This window comes from Molothrus aeneus, chromosome 2, assembly GCF_037042795.1.
Source record: "Molothrus aeneus isolate 106 chromosome 2, BPBGC_Maene_1.0, whole genome shotgun sequence".
NCBI lineage: Eukaryota > Metazoa > Chordata > Aves > Passeriformes > Icteridae > Molothrus > Molothrus aeneus.
In genome coordinates this window covers 91303700-91320821 of record NC_089647.1, presented here as the reverse complement: position 1 = coordinate 91320821, position 17122 = coordinate 91303700, and the positions used below count along the sequence as shown (strand labels likewise).

The window sequence follows — 17122 nt, the reverse complement described above, 5'->3', positions numbered from 1 at the left end:
ATATTTTTAAATTATTTCACGTTATAAAATGTGTGTCATTTTATCAATTTACCTGATTGTTGACATTTTTGCATCTGAAATTACAAGGCAGCTGAAAAGACAGCAAAGTGACTGTGATGTGCCAATTCCAACACTTGGAGCAGTGCTGCAAAGCACAAAATCAGCTGTTGCACTCACAGGCACTTGAAATGCTCACCTGTTACACTCATGCTCTTTGAAAGAAATGTGCGTGGTATAATCTCAAAATGTTAAATTGCATTGTTTTCCATACATAAACACCCTTTTAGGTACTTCTCAGTGGCATTACTGAAGGTGACAGCTTTAACTGAATTATATACATCTGCAACATGACTGGAACAGGATTGGAACAGGTTACATTCTCAAGATCACTGATGACTCATCACCTGCATCAGAAGAGGGGAAAAACAACATTTCTCTTAAACACTTATATGTCTGGTAACTTCAGTTATACTCAGAACCCCTAGTATAACTTCAGCCTTTGCTTCCACTAGGCAGAACTGTGTAAATACAAGATTTCAAAAATAATGTACAAGGGAAACATTGTGGGGATTCATTGTTACAATAGGTATACTGTTTCAAATTAAGTGACTTCAGAAAAACAGTAGTTAATGCTGTTTGGATCGAGTCCTTTCTATTCCTTGATAGTGTACCAAGGCAACCTTTAAAAATCTTAATTAAAAATGAAGAAACTGAAATCTGTCTCTTTGAAGCTCCTTGTATTGATAGCTGGAAGAGTGCCATTGCATTTTTGGAGAGAAGTCTTTCATTTATGCAATATATGTAGAAAGTTCCTTGATTCTTGGAACTGTTTTATATTCTCCAAGAAGCTTTATCAGATTCAATGCCTTAATAGAAGTTTTATTTTAATTGGCAGAGTTGTGTACATTGCAGTATGCTTCCACTAACAACTTTATGAAAAAGTTTTCTTTGCAGAGGATAACTTACAAACTAGATTGGTACAGCTAGAAGGTACATGTGAAAAATGAGGCTATGAATATCATACTGAGTTTTTTCTATATGCTTGGAGGTTGTTTGCATATACAAAAAAATAAAGTGTCAACCCCAAAATATGTGAGGCAATTGAAGATTTCCTCTTTGTTAGAATTCCAGAGGCATCTACAAGAAGACCACATTGTTTCATGGGTGTGACACCAATGTACTTTCATTAACATTGGTACATCTTCTGTGGAATGCAGCCAGCAAGGCAATTACAGACTTCTCAGCCTCAGTTTGCTTCTCAGTTGTGCAGGTGCTAAATAGCCCATGACCTTTTTTACCTTTAAATACAAGCCAACTAGGGCAGGACTCTCTAAGCCATAATACACAAGCCACTTAGTGATACAGGTCCAGCACGTAGCTGGGAGCTATTGCTGTCCCTGGTGGCATCTGTCACAATGCTCAAGGAGGGGGAAGTTGGGATTTGTTTTCTTTTTTTATGAACATAGATCTGGGCTCAACATAATTTTTTTGGCAGAAAAGGCTATTTGTTTTGCTGTGCACTTTTCTTCATCTCCTTGGTATCAGTGGGTTGCCCTTTAAAGACTGGTTGTGTTTTGCTGTGGAGCTTATAAGAAAATCTATGTAGAGCTTTCTGTTTGGTACTAGTGTTTTGATTGATGTGAAGTGCATGCCCAAGTAAGATACAGAAAATGTGTGCAGGGCTAGCATTTCCCATTGGTGGAGGCTGTTTGCCTATAAATGTCTTTACAAGCCTGTTCCCTTACTGGCTGCTGTAGGACTGGTACCAGTCTCAGCATGTGTTTGTGAGCCAGTGTTTTTATGTGTTAGCTCAAGGAGCTGCTTTTTATTAAAACTCAGTTTCAGCTGAGGGAATTTGGCAAATTCTTATGGGCTTTACTCCTCAAAATGAGACACGTTTAAAATTAATTGGAATAATCTGTCTAACAACGTGGAAAAGAAAGCCTTTGCATGGTAAACCTCTTCTGTGTCATGTTGCTGCTCTGAGGAATAGAGCAGTGAAATCCAGTCTGATTAAAATCAGTAGGAGTCTTGTCAGGATTTTCATCTTAAGACTTCTAAGCTGAACAAGTTAACCACCCTCTTAAATGAAATTAATATTAAACATCTTACTCTAATTCCCTATTTCCTGGGAATTACAGCAGATATGGAATATATAAAAATAACTTCTTGTTCAGTACAAGAAGTTAGAGCAGAGAAGCTTCATTAGTGTAAAAAGGCATTGCCAGCTAAAAATGAGCTATGCAGAGGTAGTTTGGCAATGTCAGGAGTGAAATTCTATGTGTTGTGTGTACGTATGCATCTGTCTGTCTGTCTCTCTGTCTTTGCAATTAAGTGCCACACTTGATGGATTTTCAGTTCAGCTGCTGTTTGCTGAAAAAGAAAAACATTTTCAGGAAAGGGTCCTGCCTAAAATTACTCTTAGCTTTTATCAAAGGCATGAAAGTATTTTTAATTGTTTCTTCAAAGTTCTTTAACTCTGTTGAGAAATATTTCAGAGAGATATCAGAAGCACAAGTTATAGGTGTTCTTTGGTTTGTAATCTATTTAAAATCTATGGGCATTTAATCAGAAGGGAAAGCAGTAACATTTAGTTTATTGAGAAAATTCCTAGCTTTTGTGATGCATCTGAAAGTAGTGAATCTTTCTCTTTTTATTTAAATTATGCTTTGCTTTTCAGATATTCTTAGTGCAGGATGAAGCAATAGATGCTTGCTGAAGCTAAAGCAGGAAAGCTTTGTCAGTTCTGTTTAGTCCCTGACATGAGTGAGTACCTTTGTGCTTTTGGTGCCTCAGGTGGCTCCAAAGAAATTGGACAAGTGTCTAAGCAGCAGCATAATTGAAATTCAAGAGGGGTTACATGTCTGACCTGCTTAGGCATTCTGTAAATTCCACTTTCCTGCATCTGTAGGCAGTTGATATCTTTGTAAATCTGTTTGATTCTAATAAATAAACAGAAAAAAAACCCCAAACTCTATATTAGAAACTGACTTATTCTGTAAGGGCAGGTTGCTTGCTGGTTTTGGCACTTGCTTCTTGGGTTGGGAAGATGGGGAAGTTGTGAATGTAGATGTTAGGTCTTGGATAGGTGCAGTAGGAACCATCTGACAAAGTCTCACATGCTGCCTTAATATCATATCAGTGTCATCTACGTATCTGTAGGGAAAATGTGGGGTTACAGAGCCTCACTGGCTTCCAGCTGGACTGTTTGTGCTGGACCATTTGTCATGGAAATAAATTGCTTTGCCTCAGTTCTAGCCAATACGCAGATTAAATGTTGGTTCAGTTGTTGCCTCTGGCACTGAGGAATTACTCAGGGCTGTTTCATGCAAATGCACAGATTTTCTGGGGCTAATCAGTGCACACTCTCTCAGCATTTAGGAAGTCAAACCCTCATTGCATAGGAGAAGAGAACTTTGGTAACAGAAAGACCTGAGAATAATGAAATCCAATATTGAAGTTTCTTTTCAACTCTAGTTTTGCTTTTTGCTATAGCTGGAAGCAATTTAAGTTGTTCAGTGAGAAGTTTTATTTTCTCAGCTCAGCTTATATCTGTTTAAGCCTATTTCTTGATCATAGGGGGCATTAGAAAAAATTGTGATTCTTTAAAATTATTTGTTGTACATAATTAGATTATTGTAGTCTTCAAATGTCGTCTTAACTAATTATTGATCACATTAATATGTTTTCCACTGACATTGCTAAACAACTCTTTATACAGAGAAGAGGAAAGTAAATTTGATGTTGTATCTGGAGTCTGTCAGTGAAAATTTCCTGCTGTCGAATTTGTGCAAGTCTGTTTTGCCAGGACTTACCTGGGGAAATGTACTTATTTACTGAGTGTGTGGAGAAAGGAGGGGAAGGCTTTTTGGTATCCCTGCAACATGTGTAACTTCCATCTGAAAATCATCTTGGAGAAAAACAGCTACACTGAAAATGACAGATTCAGTAGAAAATAAGGCACCTGGGCTTAACTGCTGCCACGGAAACCTGTCCAAAGGTGAAGGTTTTGGGGAGAACACATTAGTGGTGCTTCTGCTGAGGTTTCTTTGAGGTAGGGAGCAAGTCCTTGAAAGCCAGGCAGTCTTGTCAGCAGCTTCTGTTTCTGGTAAGGTATGTGGATACACGCACGAGGTGAGGTATATGCAAAGAACGTACTGGGGACTTTTGTAATGCTATTAGGAATTGCCAAAATTGAAACAAGGCTGGTGGTTCTAGAAGCAGCTCTCTTAATGCTGCCTGAAATCCTCTTCACTAGCGTTCTTTGTGTTGTGGACAGATTTTTTTCTAGGTGAAATACTAGCAGTTGCTTTTTTCCACAGACAGGGCTTGCAGTCAGAGGAGTAGGGGGAAAATATGGAAAAAAATGCCACATTACACATGTTTGCTTTTGTACTTTTTTTTCCCTTCCCTGTTATTGCTTCTTTTGAGAAACACCTCATTGTAGGACACTGACTGTATGTTCTGTAACCATACTGTGTATTGAAATTTGCTGTTGGTGTGCTGTACTGTGCCTCTGTGTGGTTTCAGTGCAGAGCAATGGTCTCATGTGGTGTATTGTGTACCTGGGCATCCTTCATTGCACAGAAAAGGGCTGTGCCTGCCCTTTTTACTGTTGCAAAACATGTTTACATAGGAAGGCTATCAGTGAGATTACAGGAGGTACCAAAATGACATCTGTGTGTGCAGCCAGGACCAGTCCCAAATGGAGCAAATGGGTTTTCCTGTTTTACCAACTGGTGGGGTTCCAGCAGTGCTGCTGGACGTTTGTTCACTGCACTGCAAAGGAAGAGGCTCCCCAGCAGTGTGTGGGAGAACAGTGCCAATGTTTGGGGCACTTTGGTAGCATTCAGGTGTTAAAAATCTGAGAGGGGGTAATTCCTTCAGCAGTTTTTCTGATGAGGACTGAGCTGCCTCATCATGGCTTCTCTTAGCTTTGCCCAGAGCTGTAGGCACACAGGTTGTGGTAATTGGGAGTGGGGCTGTGGCTGAGCCTCATCCCCAATGGGCCACAGCTGTGAAAAGCAGGTGAGCAGCATTGACAGCAATGAGCCATGGAGGGCCCAGGTGAACTGAGCAATCACCAAAGGGAACAGAGGGCACACAGGTGCAATGCATCAACATGAGGGGTATAAAAGGCTGGGCTAAAGGACAAGAAGGGTAGACTCTTGCAGCCTTCTGATGTGATATGATGTTACTCTGTTTGGGTTAAAGCCATCTGAAATGGTCTGGTGATAGTCTGTGTATTGTGGCTCTCACAACTGCCATATGTGCTGCAGCCCAGAGCTCCTGTCATTCTTGAGAAGGCTGTCTGCAGTTTGGTGTGTGTGGTGTTCTTGAGCTGCTTCATGTGCCCTGCACACACCTTGTGTGGTTTCTCAAATGGCAGGGCAGTCAGCTTCCTGCAGAAGGGGTACAATGGCATTGGGGTTCCTGACATAACACCATAGCAAAGTTGGGTGGAGCACTCACTCAGAAAAAGAGTCTCTCCAGTTTCCCCCTCAGCCTGGAAGTCTGTGTGGATGCTCAGTCTGGCTGCTGAGGTCTTCCTGGGTGAAGAGACTGAATTAATGAATTGAAGAGTTACTAGACTAGAGGGGGTGGTAGCAAGGGGAAACTTTATTTGCTGCTGACTGTGGCCCCACCTTGTAATAGCAAAGTCATGTGTTTCTCTCAGTTTCCAGTAGTACTTACACTTCTAATAAATAATCACTTGTTTTGTGGTGCATGGTGAGTGCTTGGAGCAGAGATCCTGTCTCATCTGATTGCATTTTAAAAGAGGGAATTGTGTAGATGTCAGAATCCAGGCAAGGGCTGAGCCCTGATTGGTGTGTGCCTTTCAGCAGGCAGGTGAGACACCAGTCCCTGCAGAAGGGCACCAACAGGGATGAAGCTGAGCTTGTCCCATTGCCATTTTCTTTGGATTGCTTAGGTGAGCGTGTCAGAAATATGGATTGTCCTGTGCTCCTCTCACAAGGCTCCACTTATTATGTTCTAGTTAGGGAATTTAGCCCCCAGTAGGTTCAATTATGAAAGGCAAATACTGGGTGTTATTAGGGCAAAGTTCTTTGGAATCCTTGTTCTGAGCATTTATTAGGTTCATATGTGTTCATCTTGTTCTTTGTGAAGTTTTGAAGAACTTCTGCTTGGTCTGATCTGGTTGGTTTTTAGTCATTGCTGGTTGGAATCAGTTTGGTGGGGTTTCCTTTATTTATTTATTTATTTAGCAAATCTGTGTAATTGTTAAACAAAGTGAGAAAATAAAGAGCAAAAAGATTCATAATAAAACTCTCCCTTTCATGAACTTGAAGAATATTTGAATACTTTTACTGGCAGAATTCTTGTCAACTGGTTCTGTTAGCACAGTGTATCTAATATTCCCAACTGTAACATGTTATTTGTCATATATATGTCATTATGTGAGATGATGTCTCCAAAGGCAGCCAGGAGTCAGTGCTGTCCTTCTGTCCACTTTTCTATTTGGTTTGTTTTCCTCCTGAAGAGGTGAAGAGAAAACAAATGCATATTTAAAAGTATTGCTCATTTCTGGTTTCACAGGGACTGCCAAAGTGATGCCAAAGTATCCAGAAATAGATACTGTACGTATTTAATGCTCCTGTCCCTGGCCCTTTAATCTTCAAGAAATTGAATCTTGCCCTTCTATGCCCAGTAGATGTTGCTGTTGATTCAGTAACACTGAAAGAGGACAAGTAGAAAAATGCTTTAGGAGCTCAGAAGATTTATAAATATTCTAGTATCTTATTTAGAGAAAAGAGGCTACTTAAAAAACAAATGTAGGGCCTGTATTTTAATTTATATATATTGGCCTTCCAATCTGTATCATAAATGAGAAATAAGCATTGTGTGAGTTACTGATTTAATGTCCTGTGGAAGAGCTGCATTGAAAGTGGATTTTGTACCTTGCATCTCTGTTATGGTTTTACTAAGTTTTTGTATTTTTATCCTCATCCCAAGAAGCGTGAATCATACCAATCATGATGATATCTCTGTAGCATGGTGCAATTTTGCAAAGCTATGCTGTATGACTGGAATAGGCATTCCTGTAGCTTTTCCCAAGTCAGCATTGTTTCTTGGGAGCTGGAGCTTTGCCAAGTCGTTAGAGCACTTTTTGGGATGAAAACCCATTGCAGAGGGTGGGTTTTGCACACTTCTATCGAAGGAGACAAAGCAAGGGAGGTAGGGCACTTTTGGAGAGGAGGCTGGAGGAGAAGAAAGAAGAAAACATTTAAAGGTGCTGTTTACTGTTCAGTAAGGTCACGTGTAGGGGAAAGTTTTTAAATTATTTTTAATGCAGTCTGGTCTTCTAACAGAGTTTGAGAAATAGTTTGTTATTGAGACCAAAAAAATGTGTGACTAAAATACTGAGTAGATAAGCTCACTGCTGAATTTTCATTCCCTGGTGTATGGGAAAACACCTGCAGCTGCTGGTTTCCTTGGTAACAAGTTCACTGCAAAATCTAAATGCACTGCACTAAGCCTGTCAATTGTACTGCATTTGAGGAGGGTTTAACATGCACAACTGGACCTTTTGATACATGAGTTTCTCAAATGCCCTGTCATTTATGCTGTTTTTGCATAAAATACCTAATTAGAGGAGATGTGCAACATGTTTTGGATTTTGGACAAAACTACAAAAAAGGTTGGTATTTACAAGTCTAAACATGGCCTCTGTATGTGTGCGTAAATATTTCCTTACAGCATCTTGTTTTCTGAACACTTTTTAAATCTTGCCTTTTAAAGCTCAGTGCTATTGCTTGCATATTGTTGAGTCTTAACTGCTTTTTGGAGTTGGAGATCAGAGAGCTGCTGAAAGGAATTGCTAGTACATGTGCCATATAACAAAATTTTGGCAGGAGATTGGTTTTATTTGTCTAAGTAATTCAATATGGAGTACATGTATATGTTCTCACAGAGGAGTATTTTTGCTCTGACTGAAATGAGTATGATTTCATATATTGTGTTAGAAGATTTTAGTGATGCTTATGATTAGCTTCAACTGTTCGTGCGAAAAAAAATCTGTGGAACAGTGTGGTTGTGTTATTATACCAGAAAAAATAATTTAAAACCTGTATTGTTGTACTTTAAGAAAGAGAAACTGTTGAGAAAGTATTGTTAAAGAGTTTGATTGTTTTTCAGCAAGTATGTTTAGCATCGCTTCATTGTGTGTACCTGGATCACAAGTACATGAAGTAAAAGTCACATTTGTGACTGCCTTTCTGTTTGTAAAGGGGTTTCCTGTATTTATTGGGAAAATAACATACAGTACTGAGAAGACTAGGCAGTATAAAAAACAACAACATATGTTGACAAAACATTGTCTGTAGCTTGTCAAATATTATAGCCATCTGGCAGTGACTCCATGGTGGGATTGCTCTCTAAAATAGGCTTTAAAATGTTTCATAAACTCCTTTTTCTTTCTAAAAGGAGGCAGCTGTTCAGATGAAATGATGTATGAGTTTAGTTACTAGACTCTTTGCATTTGGGATCTTATTCACGAGTATTAAACAACCTTTGAATCCGAGACCTTACTGTGTTTTTCCCCATAGATAATATTGCATATCATTAATGAGATATATCTTTTTAAAGAGCTGTCTCTAGAAAAGACTTGAAGTTTTCATGGACTTTCTTTTATTACTATTTGTTTTGGGTCCTCTAAGTTAGTATTGCATCAGAAGGGTCCATGAGCTCTGTGTGTACAAGCTGAGCCTGTTGGGGGATTGAGGAGGTGAGGAGAGCAGGCAGATATGCTATCTTTTACATGAGAAACCAGTCTTTAGTTTTAAATGCTCCCTTGAAAATGTCAGGGAAAAAGAAAAGGGACAAAAGGAGAGTGAAAGAACTATTTGTACAATGCAGTTATTTGTGTTCCATTTTCCAAATCCCATCATACCCCTTCTTGCTGCCTTTACACTTTGAAAAACATAGATAACAAAAACATTTTTTTCTATTGTAGAGCCATTAATTTAGATCCTTGAGCAGTATGCTGTCTCATTGTGTGAGGGAATAAAAGTTAAACCATCTAAAACTACTCTGCTTTTGAAAGCTCTTTGCTTACAACCCACTGCACCACTGATAATTACTCTACAACATAGCCCATTTGCACATACATGTCACAGTGAAGAGAAATCTGATACTTAGAAAGAAGAAGTAGAATAACAGTTTATACAGGTAATTTTGTGCTATGGAAAGCTTTTGGATGCTTCAGGAATCTCTGATTTCTGTATTTGATAACATGACTTCAAACATTAGTTGTTAGGTTGTTTATGGTTATGCATTTCTTTGGTTTTACAAAATAGGGCCTTCCAGACAAAGTTACATAATGGTTTTTGCTCCTGTAACAGGGGATGCTAGCAATGACAGATCCTACCATGCTAAGAACTACAGATGCAAAAGTGACTATTTCCTTAATGCCTGTCTTGTTTTTCTCTAAAGGGTTGGTGGAAATTTTGAAGGAAGTAAATGGGTCTTAGGGGGTGCTAATGCAGATCAGTCTCTAGGGGCCAAAGAGACTCCTCCTTTCATGTGTGTTGGTCTTGTTATAATTTAGCAATTTTCAGGTTGGGCCTTCCATGGTATCTGGTATCCTTAAGCCTCATCTTTATGCTGCCCTTTGGAATTCTGCTTTTAAATAACATTTCCTAATGCTAACCTGTTCTCCCTGCTGCTTGTCTGTGCTCTGCTGATGCAATGACAGTATTCAGCCCTGAAAATGTTCTTCCTCTTGGGTACACAAGTAGGAATGGTGAAGAGAATGCAAGTGTTCTTCTTCAGGGATTCAGATTTACCATGGCCCTGATGTTTTGAAGGTCTGGGAGGGAGCTGGCAGCTGAAGGAGTAATTTACAGCCGTTGAAACTGATCTTGTAAAGAGAAAAACACTGAGAGCAAAATTTTGCAGAAACAAACTTGAAGCATTTGAGAAATGGCAAGAATACATAACCTAAATTTTTTTGGAAATTTCACTTGAAACTTTTAGATCTTATGAAACGTGACATGACTTAGTGAAAACAGGTACAGTGCAAGAGCAGCATGATTACAAAGCAGCTGTTGAAAATACCAACGTTGAAGATACTTTGATTGCACTTCTTGGTGCATTCTGGAGATTAATTACCAGTAACTTTCTGCAGCTGACCTGACAGCATCTGGGTAGGGCTAGAAACCAATGTCTCCTGAACTGGAGTAGGAAATGGTGTACTGTACTCTGGGGCTGCGTCTGCAAGTGTGTCCCTCTGCATTAATCTTTGTGGATTTATGGGCCAGCTCTTGATCATGGTTGTGATATTTTTTTTAAGTATTTAGTAATTTTAAAACTTAAATTATTTGAAAGTGAAATCAAGGAAACCTCTTTTTTTATCAAAAAGCACTTAATTTTACTGCATTTTAAGTAAGTGAAAAACCCCCAGCATTGTATTAAGTTTCTCACTGACAAGCAAATCCTTGTTTTGGATTGGAAATAATTCTGAAGAGTCAAAGAGGGAAAATAAGAAAAAGCAACAGTGGTATGTAGTCAAAGAAACAAGGAAATGTATACATTCTTGCTTATATTTTTCTTTCCAAAGCAGTAACAGTTTAGGACTGTGGTCATTTGAGAAAAACTAACAGTAGGAGTTCTCCTTATCTTTTCTGGCTTACTCCATAAGCCTATTGAAGCAAAAGTTCAGTCTTTCTGTTTTAAGGAAGCATGAAATGGTGGTTTGGATATGGCTTACAATATAAAGAAATCTAGATGACCTTTTTCTTTCTGACAGTTCTACTATAGTGCAGCAGAGTAACTATAAACTGAAGAGTAGTCATTTTCCCTCATCTACTGAGGGGTTTTTGCAGATCATTTCCCAGGAAAGATCAGTTTAATTTGGCCTGTTTGAGAAGTACCATATTCCATGAAGAATATTAAATGAAAAATAAAGGGGATCTGAAAGTACTATTTCAAAAAAACCCCAACACAACAAATCATTGTAAATTGGATATAGTGATTTTTGCTTGTCAAGAAATGCAAAATGCCTTTTTTAGAGGCAAGTTTTTTCCTACCTGGAGTCTTCTGCCACTTTTGATGGTACCTGATGTATTAAGCATCCACCAACAAAAATAAGAAAATAATGCTACTTTATTTACTGAGGATTATTTACATTAAAATAGACAGGGCAATAGATCTGGTAAGGAAACAGAAGTTTTCAAGCTCTGTTGTAAAGGACACAACAGCACCATTGCAGGACATGTGATGAGTGTGAACATATTGCAGCAAGACAGATCTTGTTTGGGGCATGGCCTCTTTGGCTGCAGGTGAAATATCCTTGTGGTTGTTGGAAATTACTTTCCTATTTCTAGATGATTAATAAAAATAGATTTCTAGATGAGCAATAGAAAGATTACCTTCCTATTTTGAGATTTTAAAAATTTTCCTGTTGTGCATTAAGAGAAAGGCAAGTCCTTTAAGAGTACTTGTGGTGCATTCCAGGAGGGAGGGCAGCACCCAGTGTGGGGTGGTCAGCAGCCTTGGGGCAGCACATCTGCCAGAGGTGGGTCTGGCAGCTCAGCCAGACCAGCCACAAACTGTATCTTCCCACCTCACTGCATTCCCTGAGCATTGCACTACTTCCTCTTACAAAAGGGAAAAGCTTTCTGTCACCCTAAAGCTGCACTGAATGCTACTTTTTAAGATGTATGAGTGGAAAAGGGCGGTCACATTTTAACATCCATCCCATTCCATCCCTGGAGGTATTTAAAATCTGTGTAGAGGTGGCACTTAGGGACACAGTTGAGAGGTGGACTTGACAGTGCTGCACTAATGGTTGTACTCAATGATCTTAAAGGTCTTTTCCAACCTAATGGTTCTGTGATTTAAAAAAAGTTCCAAATTAAAGTTGACATCCTTCTACTGAGCCCTTTGTCTGTGTTAAAATTTGTCAGCCTGTTCCTCAGGGGTAAGCACTTCAGTTTTAGTCTGTGTAATCAAATTGAATGGTCCTGGAAAAACTCTGATTTTTATTCTGAGTAGGTTTTATATAGTTGATTGTATGTAAAATTAACAATTATATGTGGCAGTTAAATATCCCTTTCTGTTACAGAGAAATTTCATGAGTGTTTTAAATCAATCCTGACTTGAATGGTAGACCTGCTGAACTTTTCTGTGTGCAGCTTGTTCTTTTGAAATAGGGATTTTTACAAAGTAGGGCATGTCATAAAATTTAGACTTTTAATACTCAAAATCTGAATACACACAAATCATTTGATTTAAAGCTCAGTACTTTTTAGGATACCTCAAAGGTTTGAGCACTAAAGAAATGTTGGACAGACTCTTTTGGAGGGAAGAAATTACTTTTACGACCTCTCATCCAGCATTTCCTTTGAAAAGAAAATCACACTAACAACAGAAGACAAAAGGTGTGTGTTTTCTGGATCCACTTAATTTCAGCATTTGCATACATAATACTAAGTCTGTGGAAGAATATGGCTGTGGCATCTCTGCACCTATACTCTACCATCTATTTAATTATCATGGTGCCAGTAGCTGATCTTCCTGAAACCAGAGCTCCCTGGCATCCACTGTGTTATTTTTCTACATTTAAAGTACTGTGGTTTCATTTCTTTTGGGGTTGGAGTAGTTTCCCTTGTGAAGCCTTTTCTTTATACATATATATGGAAGTGTCCCAATGAAGGAAATAACAGTGATGCTTCATTTCCTTCCATATTACTCCTTTTTGCAGCAAATTCATTCCCTGCTCACCTTTATGCTTCCTGTTCTCAGTCTTCCTAACTTCCTGCACAAAGTACTTCCTTCATCTATAAAGATATCTCAGTAAACTTAGAAAGGAAGGGTCCTACTTGGCACTGCATTGGCAAAAGACAACATTCATTCATTTATTGCCATGCCTGCTTTTAGAGGAGTGCAGCTGTGGGCACATCTGGATAGTTTAGCTCCTCAGTCTGAAGAATAATAAAAGACTGGAGCAGGGGCAACTGGAGGTGTTACATTAAATAAACTCTTTCAAGGCTGTTGGCTCTGCAGTTATTACTGGCAAAAAAGGACAAAGAAGAAATCTGAATGAAGCACTTACAAAGTAACTTGGTACTCTTTAGAAACACAGCAGACCAGTAGGAGAGATTCAAATGACATTTTATCCAAGCAAGGGAGGCTGGAGAAAAAGAAGACCCTGCCTGTTATGCTAGAAAGTATTGAAACCTGTGATCTGGTCAATCACTTTTAGTTAATTCAGGCTGAAGAGCCTTACTACAAAACTTCACAGCAGTGTGAGAAATGCTTCTCTAGCATGAAGCTGACACAGGTTATGAAAGAAACAGAATAGGGAAAGTTAGTAACTAAATTAAGCTTTACGAACTAATTGATGTGGAGGTTTTTTTTGCTTTTGTTCTTTTGTTGGGTTTTTTGGGGGGAGGGATTTTGGTTTTTTTTAAGGAGAGGCTAGATTGCAATTGCTGGGGGAGGAAGCAAGCTGTTTGGGGAAGACTTGAAAGTACAGGGAGCTGGATTGTGGCAAGATTGGGCTAAACTGGAGAAGAGGCAATCAAATAGAGAGGAGTATGTTTGTTGCATTTCATCTATCTTTTACTACTTTTCAGCCATGAGCAATAATGGAAAAGGAAGGGGAAGGTGAAGCTTTTCCCCTCCTGCTGAGTACTTGATCTGGGTGTCACCTCAGCCTAGTCCCTGTGTGGGGATATCACACATCCCAGATGAGGGAGCCTGGAGAGCAGCTGCCAGGACCTCTTCTGTATGGCACATACTTTCTCAAAGAAAAATTTATTGAGTTTGAGGAGACACTGAGGACTTGATGGAGATTTGGTAAATTAATATATTAATTAAAGAAGGTGTAATTTTAATGGAACTATTCTATTAACTGCTCCTGCACATCTGAAAGCTTCTTTAGTCTGTTATGAATGAACCTTGCCCATATGCAAGGCTTTGTATGAGTGTTTTGAGCATCAAGTTTTTAAGAAGAAAAACTTTGATTTTTTTGTTTCCCTCCTTCCTCCATGTATTTGCTAAGTTCTCTGTATTTCTTGAGATTGTGAATCTAGGAACAATTTTCTCCTTGTGAAAGAGTGAGGTGTTGCCAAAAGCAGAATACTGCCATCTCTGCTTATGAATCCCAGTTTCAAATCCCAGATGCTTTACATAATAAAGCCTAACTGGGCTGATTACCAAGAGAACTCAGTCATTCAGGGAAATAAAAGGGAAAATCCCTTTTTTTCATGGAGGAAGAACTCGTGCCAAGAGGAGGTTGAAATGTTAAAAATGCATTTTCTGTTTGGATCTTTCATATCAACTGTCCTGTTTCCCTCTTCTTTCCCTTTGATTTACTGGGGAATCAGTATCACCCTTGTGCAGTGGGTGTATGTGGCAGTTTTTGGTAGGATCTGAGAGGACCTGAATTTATAAAAACCACGTTCAATGGGTCTCTTCCCTCTCTGCAGAAGCCCAGCTTAGGTAAGTCTCCCTGGCTATGTTTGCAGTGTCTTTGGAGAGCAGTGGTGCCCGGGTGCTGCAGTTTCTCTGCCCACCCACCCGGTCTATAGAGTTCTGGGGCATGTGGTGGGTGGGGCCATGCAGGCTTGGCTGCCTGGTGCCGACCCTGTGGCGTCGCTATAAGCTGTAAAGGATGTTTGGCAGGGCATTCAGATGCACAGGCACAACTGTGCATCCATATGCTCTGCCTCCTCCCTCTGCCACAAGTGATGGGGCAGGGCCTGTGTGAAGTGGCAGCAGGGAAACCTCGCTGTGCTTCCATTTCTTGTAGTCCTGCTTTATAGTCAATGCATAATTTTCCTTATGCTACAGCCACTCTTAGGCTCCATGGGTTAAACTGGAAGCCCTCTTGTGGATTAGTAATTGACTGAAAAATAAGAAATAGAGCGTTGATTTAGGTGGTCAGTTTTCTGTGGGTGGAGAGGGAGTTACTGGTGGAGAAAGGGATTTCTGCAGGGGTTCCTGCAGCTGTTCAACATAATCCTAAATGAACTGGAAATGGAAAAAAGCGTAGAAAGAGAAAATTTGCAAATCGGTGAAAATACTTATTCAAAATAGTAGAATTCAGTGCCGAGTGCAAACTGTTGGAGGATAAATTGGTGGTGCTAAGTGATCAGTAGAGAAGGTGAAATTAATTGCTTGTACAAGTGATGCAGATGAGAAAAGAAAATGCTATCCTGTAAGCTAAGCTGTTAACCTCACTGAGAGACCTTGACTGGCTGTGGGTAGTTCGCTGCAAACAGCAGCAGCTCCCTTGGCATTCAGAGTTGGTCCGAAAGGCAAACAAAACATTACAAACCCCTGAGAGGGAATGTGAGAACAACAAAATCCTTATGTCACTGAGTAATCTCTGCTGTGCCTGCTTCTGGAGTACCATGTCCAGTTTGTTCCCTTTGTTAGAGTAGAATTAGTGTACGTGGAGGAACGGAGCAGGCGGTCAGAGGTATGGGCTTGCTTTTATACAAATAGGAACTAATTAGTGTAGGAAATTTTCTGTCTGGAAAACAGGCAATTGGAGGAGACATAATATCACCTACAGTGGCAGTCTGTATAGTCATGAATGGCTTGGGGATGTGAAAAGAGAGTGTTTATTTCCTGTAGGGTTTTTTTGGGTTTGTTTGTTTTTGTGGTTGGTTGTTTTTTTTTTTTTTTTTCTTTTCCACTGCTTCACAAAAGAGAAACTGGGGCACACAGAAAACTTCCAGGAAGGTAGTTTAAGCAAAACCAGTTTTTCACACAGCACATAGTTAAATTTTCAGACTCACTGATAGATGATATTACAAAGATTAGCATAAAGTTAGCAGAGAAGTCTTTAGGTATATTGTTAAAAGTATCATTTGCTCAAGCAAAACTGATTACATGATTTTATGTTAATGACTTATGGTTACCAGTCTGGCCCCCCCACATGAGTGGATAGCTGAGTGTTACTTCTGAAACATTTTCAAAATAGCCACCATTTCTTGAAAAACTAGGTCATCATATTTGAGTGAAACTGTTTGGAAATAAAATATGTGTGATGCTGCTGTGTTTGAACAGGATTTGCTGAAGACTACAGCCAAAACCAGAGTAAAGTAGAGAACTGAGGGAAGAAATTATGTTGTTGGAGCTTTCAAATCTAATAGAAGTTTAGAAAAAAGTCAATACAAATCAGGTCAAATATTATACCCATGCAGCAATGGAAATCGATTGATTAAATTAAATACATTTGTGCCTCTCTTATTATCTTTGCAGTTTCACTGAAATAGACCAGTAGACAAAAAATGTTTCCAATGCATTTTTAACTTCTAAGACAGAACTGAAAGGTTGTGTACTCCTCAAATGTCTTTATGAATTCCTCTGTTGCAGCAGGGGCTTGCCTGGGACTGGTGAAGATATTTTGCTGAAGACAATACATTAGCAGAAGTTAAAAATCAGAATTCCAGAAGCAGCTTGAATTTTTAATTTAAAAAATAATCATATTATATCTGAAAAATTACCACATGTCCTACTGTATTTACAGACTCTCAGTGCTAGAACTGGGCATCAGTCCTTTTACTATAAAATTCTAATTAGGCATGAAATGTGTGGGACTGAAATGGCATGTTTAATTCCGTAGCATGGTTGTCATGATGATCCAAAGGGGTGTGGGGATCAAGTAAAAACTTAGAGTGAAAACTGCAATAGCTCTTCCCTGAGATACAGTCATGTTTTGATTCCATACATAGCTCATGGTCACATACTGGATTGCTTCATGTTGCAGGAGAGCTCAGTTGGGTCTTCCTGTTAAGAGTTTATTTTAGTTAGTTTAAGGTCTGTTTCTTTAGTCTGCCTCAAGGTTGTTCATGAAGCCATGGATGATCCTGTGTCAAACCAGCAGAGATCGTAATCCCACATTTGATTAAGTATCTTGAAATACTCTCTGTTTCATTCAGTAGAGAAGCTATGCCAAAGCCTCTTACTCAGGAAGACAAGGCTGCCTGATTTCCATGAATGAAAATGATTAAACAAGTACATTATTACAAACAACCCACTTTTAGGTAAACTAACTTTCAGCCCAGCTAACTGAACCTTTCATGTGGGTGCTGTGCTTATACTTTGCATGTTTGGAATTTGTTTGAAGGTGTAGAAAGTATATACA

At 39.2% G+C, this 17122-nt stretch overlaps 1 protein-coding gene across 6 annotated transcripts in view; it reads left to right on the top strand.

Moving 5' to 3' along the window:
* MCF2L (MCF.2 cell line derived transforming sequence like) overlaps nucleotides 1-17122 on the top strand; it is a 146000-nt gene that overhangs the window by 3596 nt on the left and 125282 nt on the right. Inside the window, exon 1 of one of the 6 annotated variants that reach the window (XM_066545298.1) lies at nucleotides 7537-7660. The exons of 4 other annotated variants lie outside the window; for them this stretch is intronic. In XM_066545298.1, coding sequence (XP_066401395.1) covers nucleotides 7570-7660 — 91 coding nt within the window. In that variant the 5' untranslated portion in view covers nucleotides 7537-7569. Of the gene's footprint in view, nucleotides 1-7536; nucleotides 7661-14390; nucleotides 14467-17122 lie in introns of those variants that run through there. One more of the 6 variants, XM_066545301.1, reaches the window with a different exon arrangement.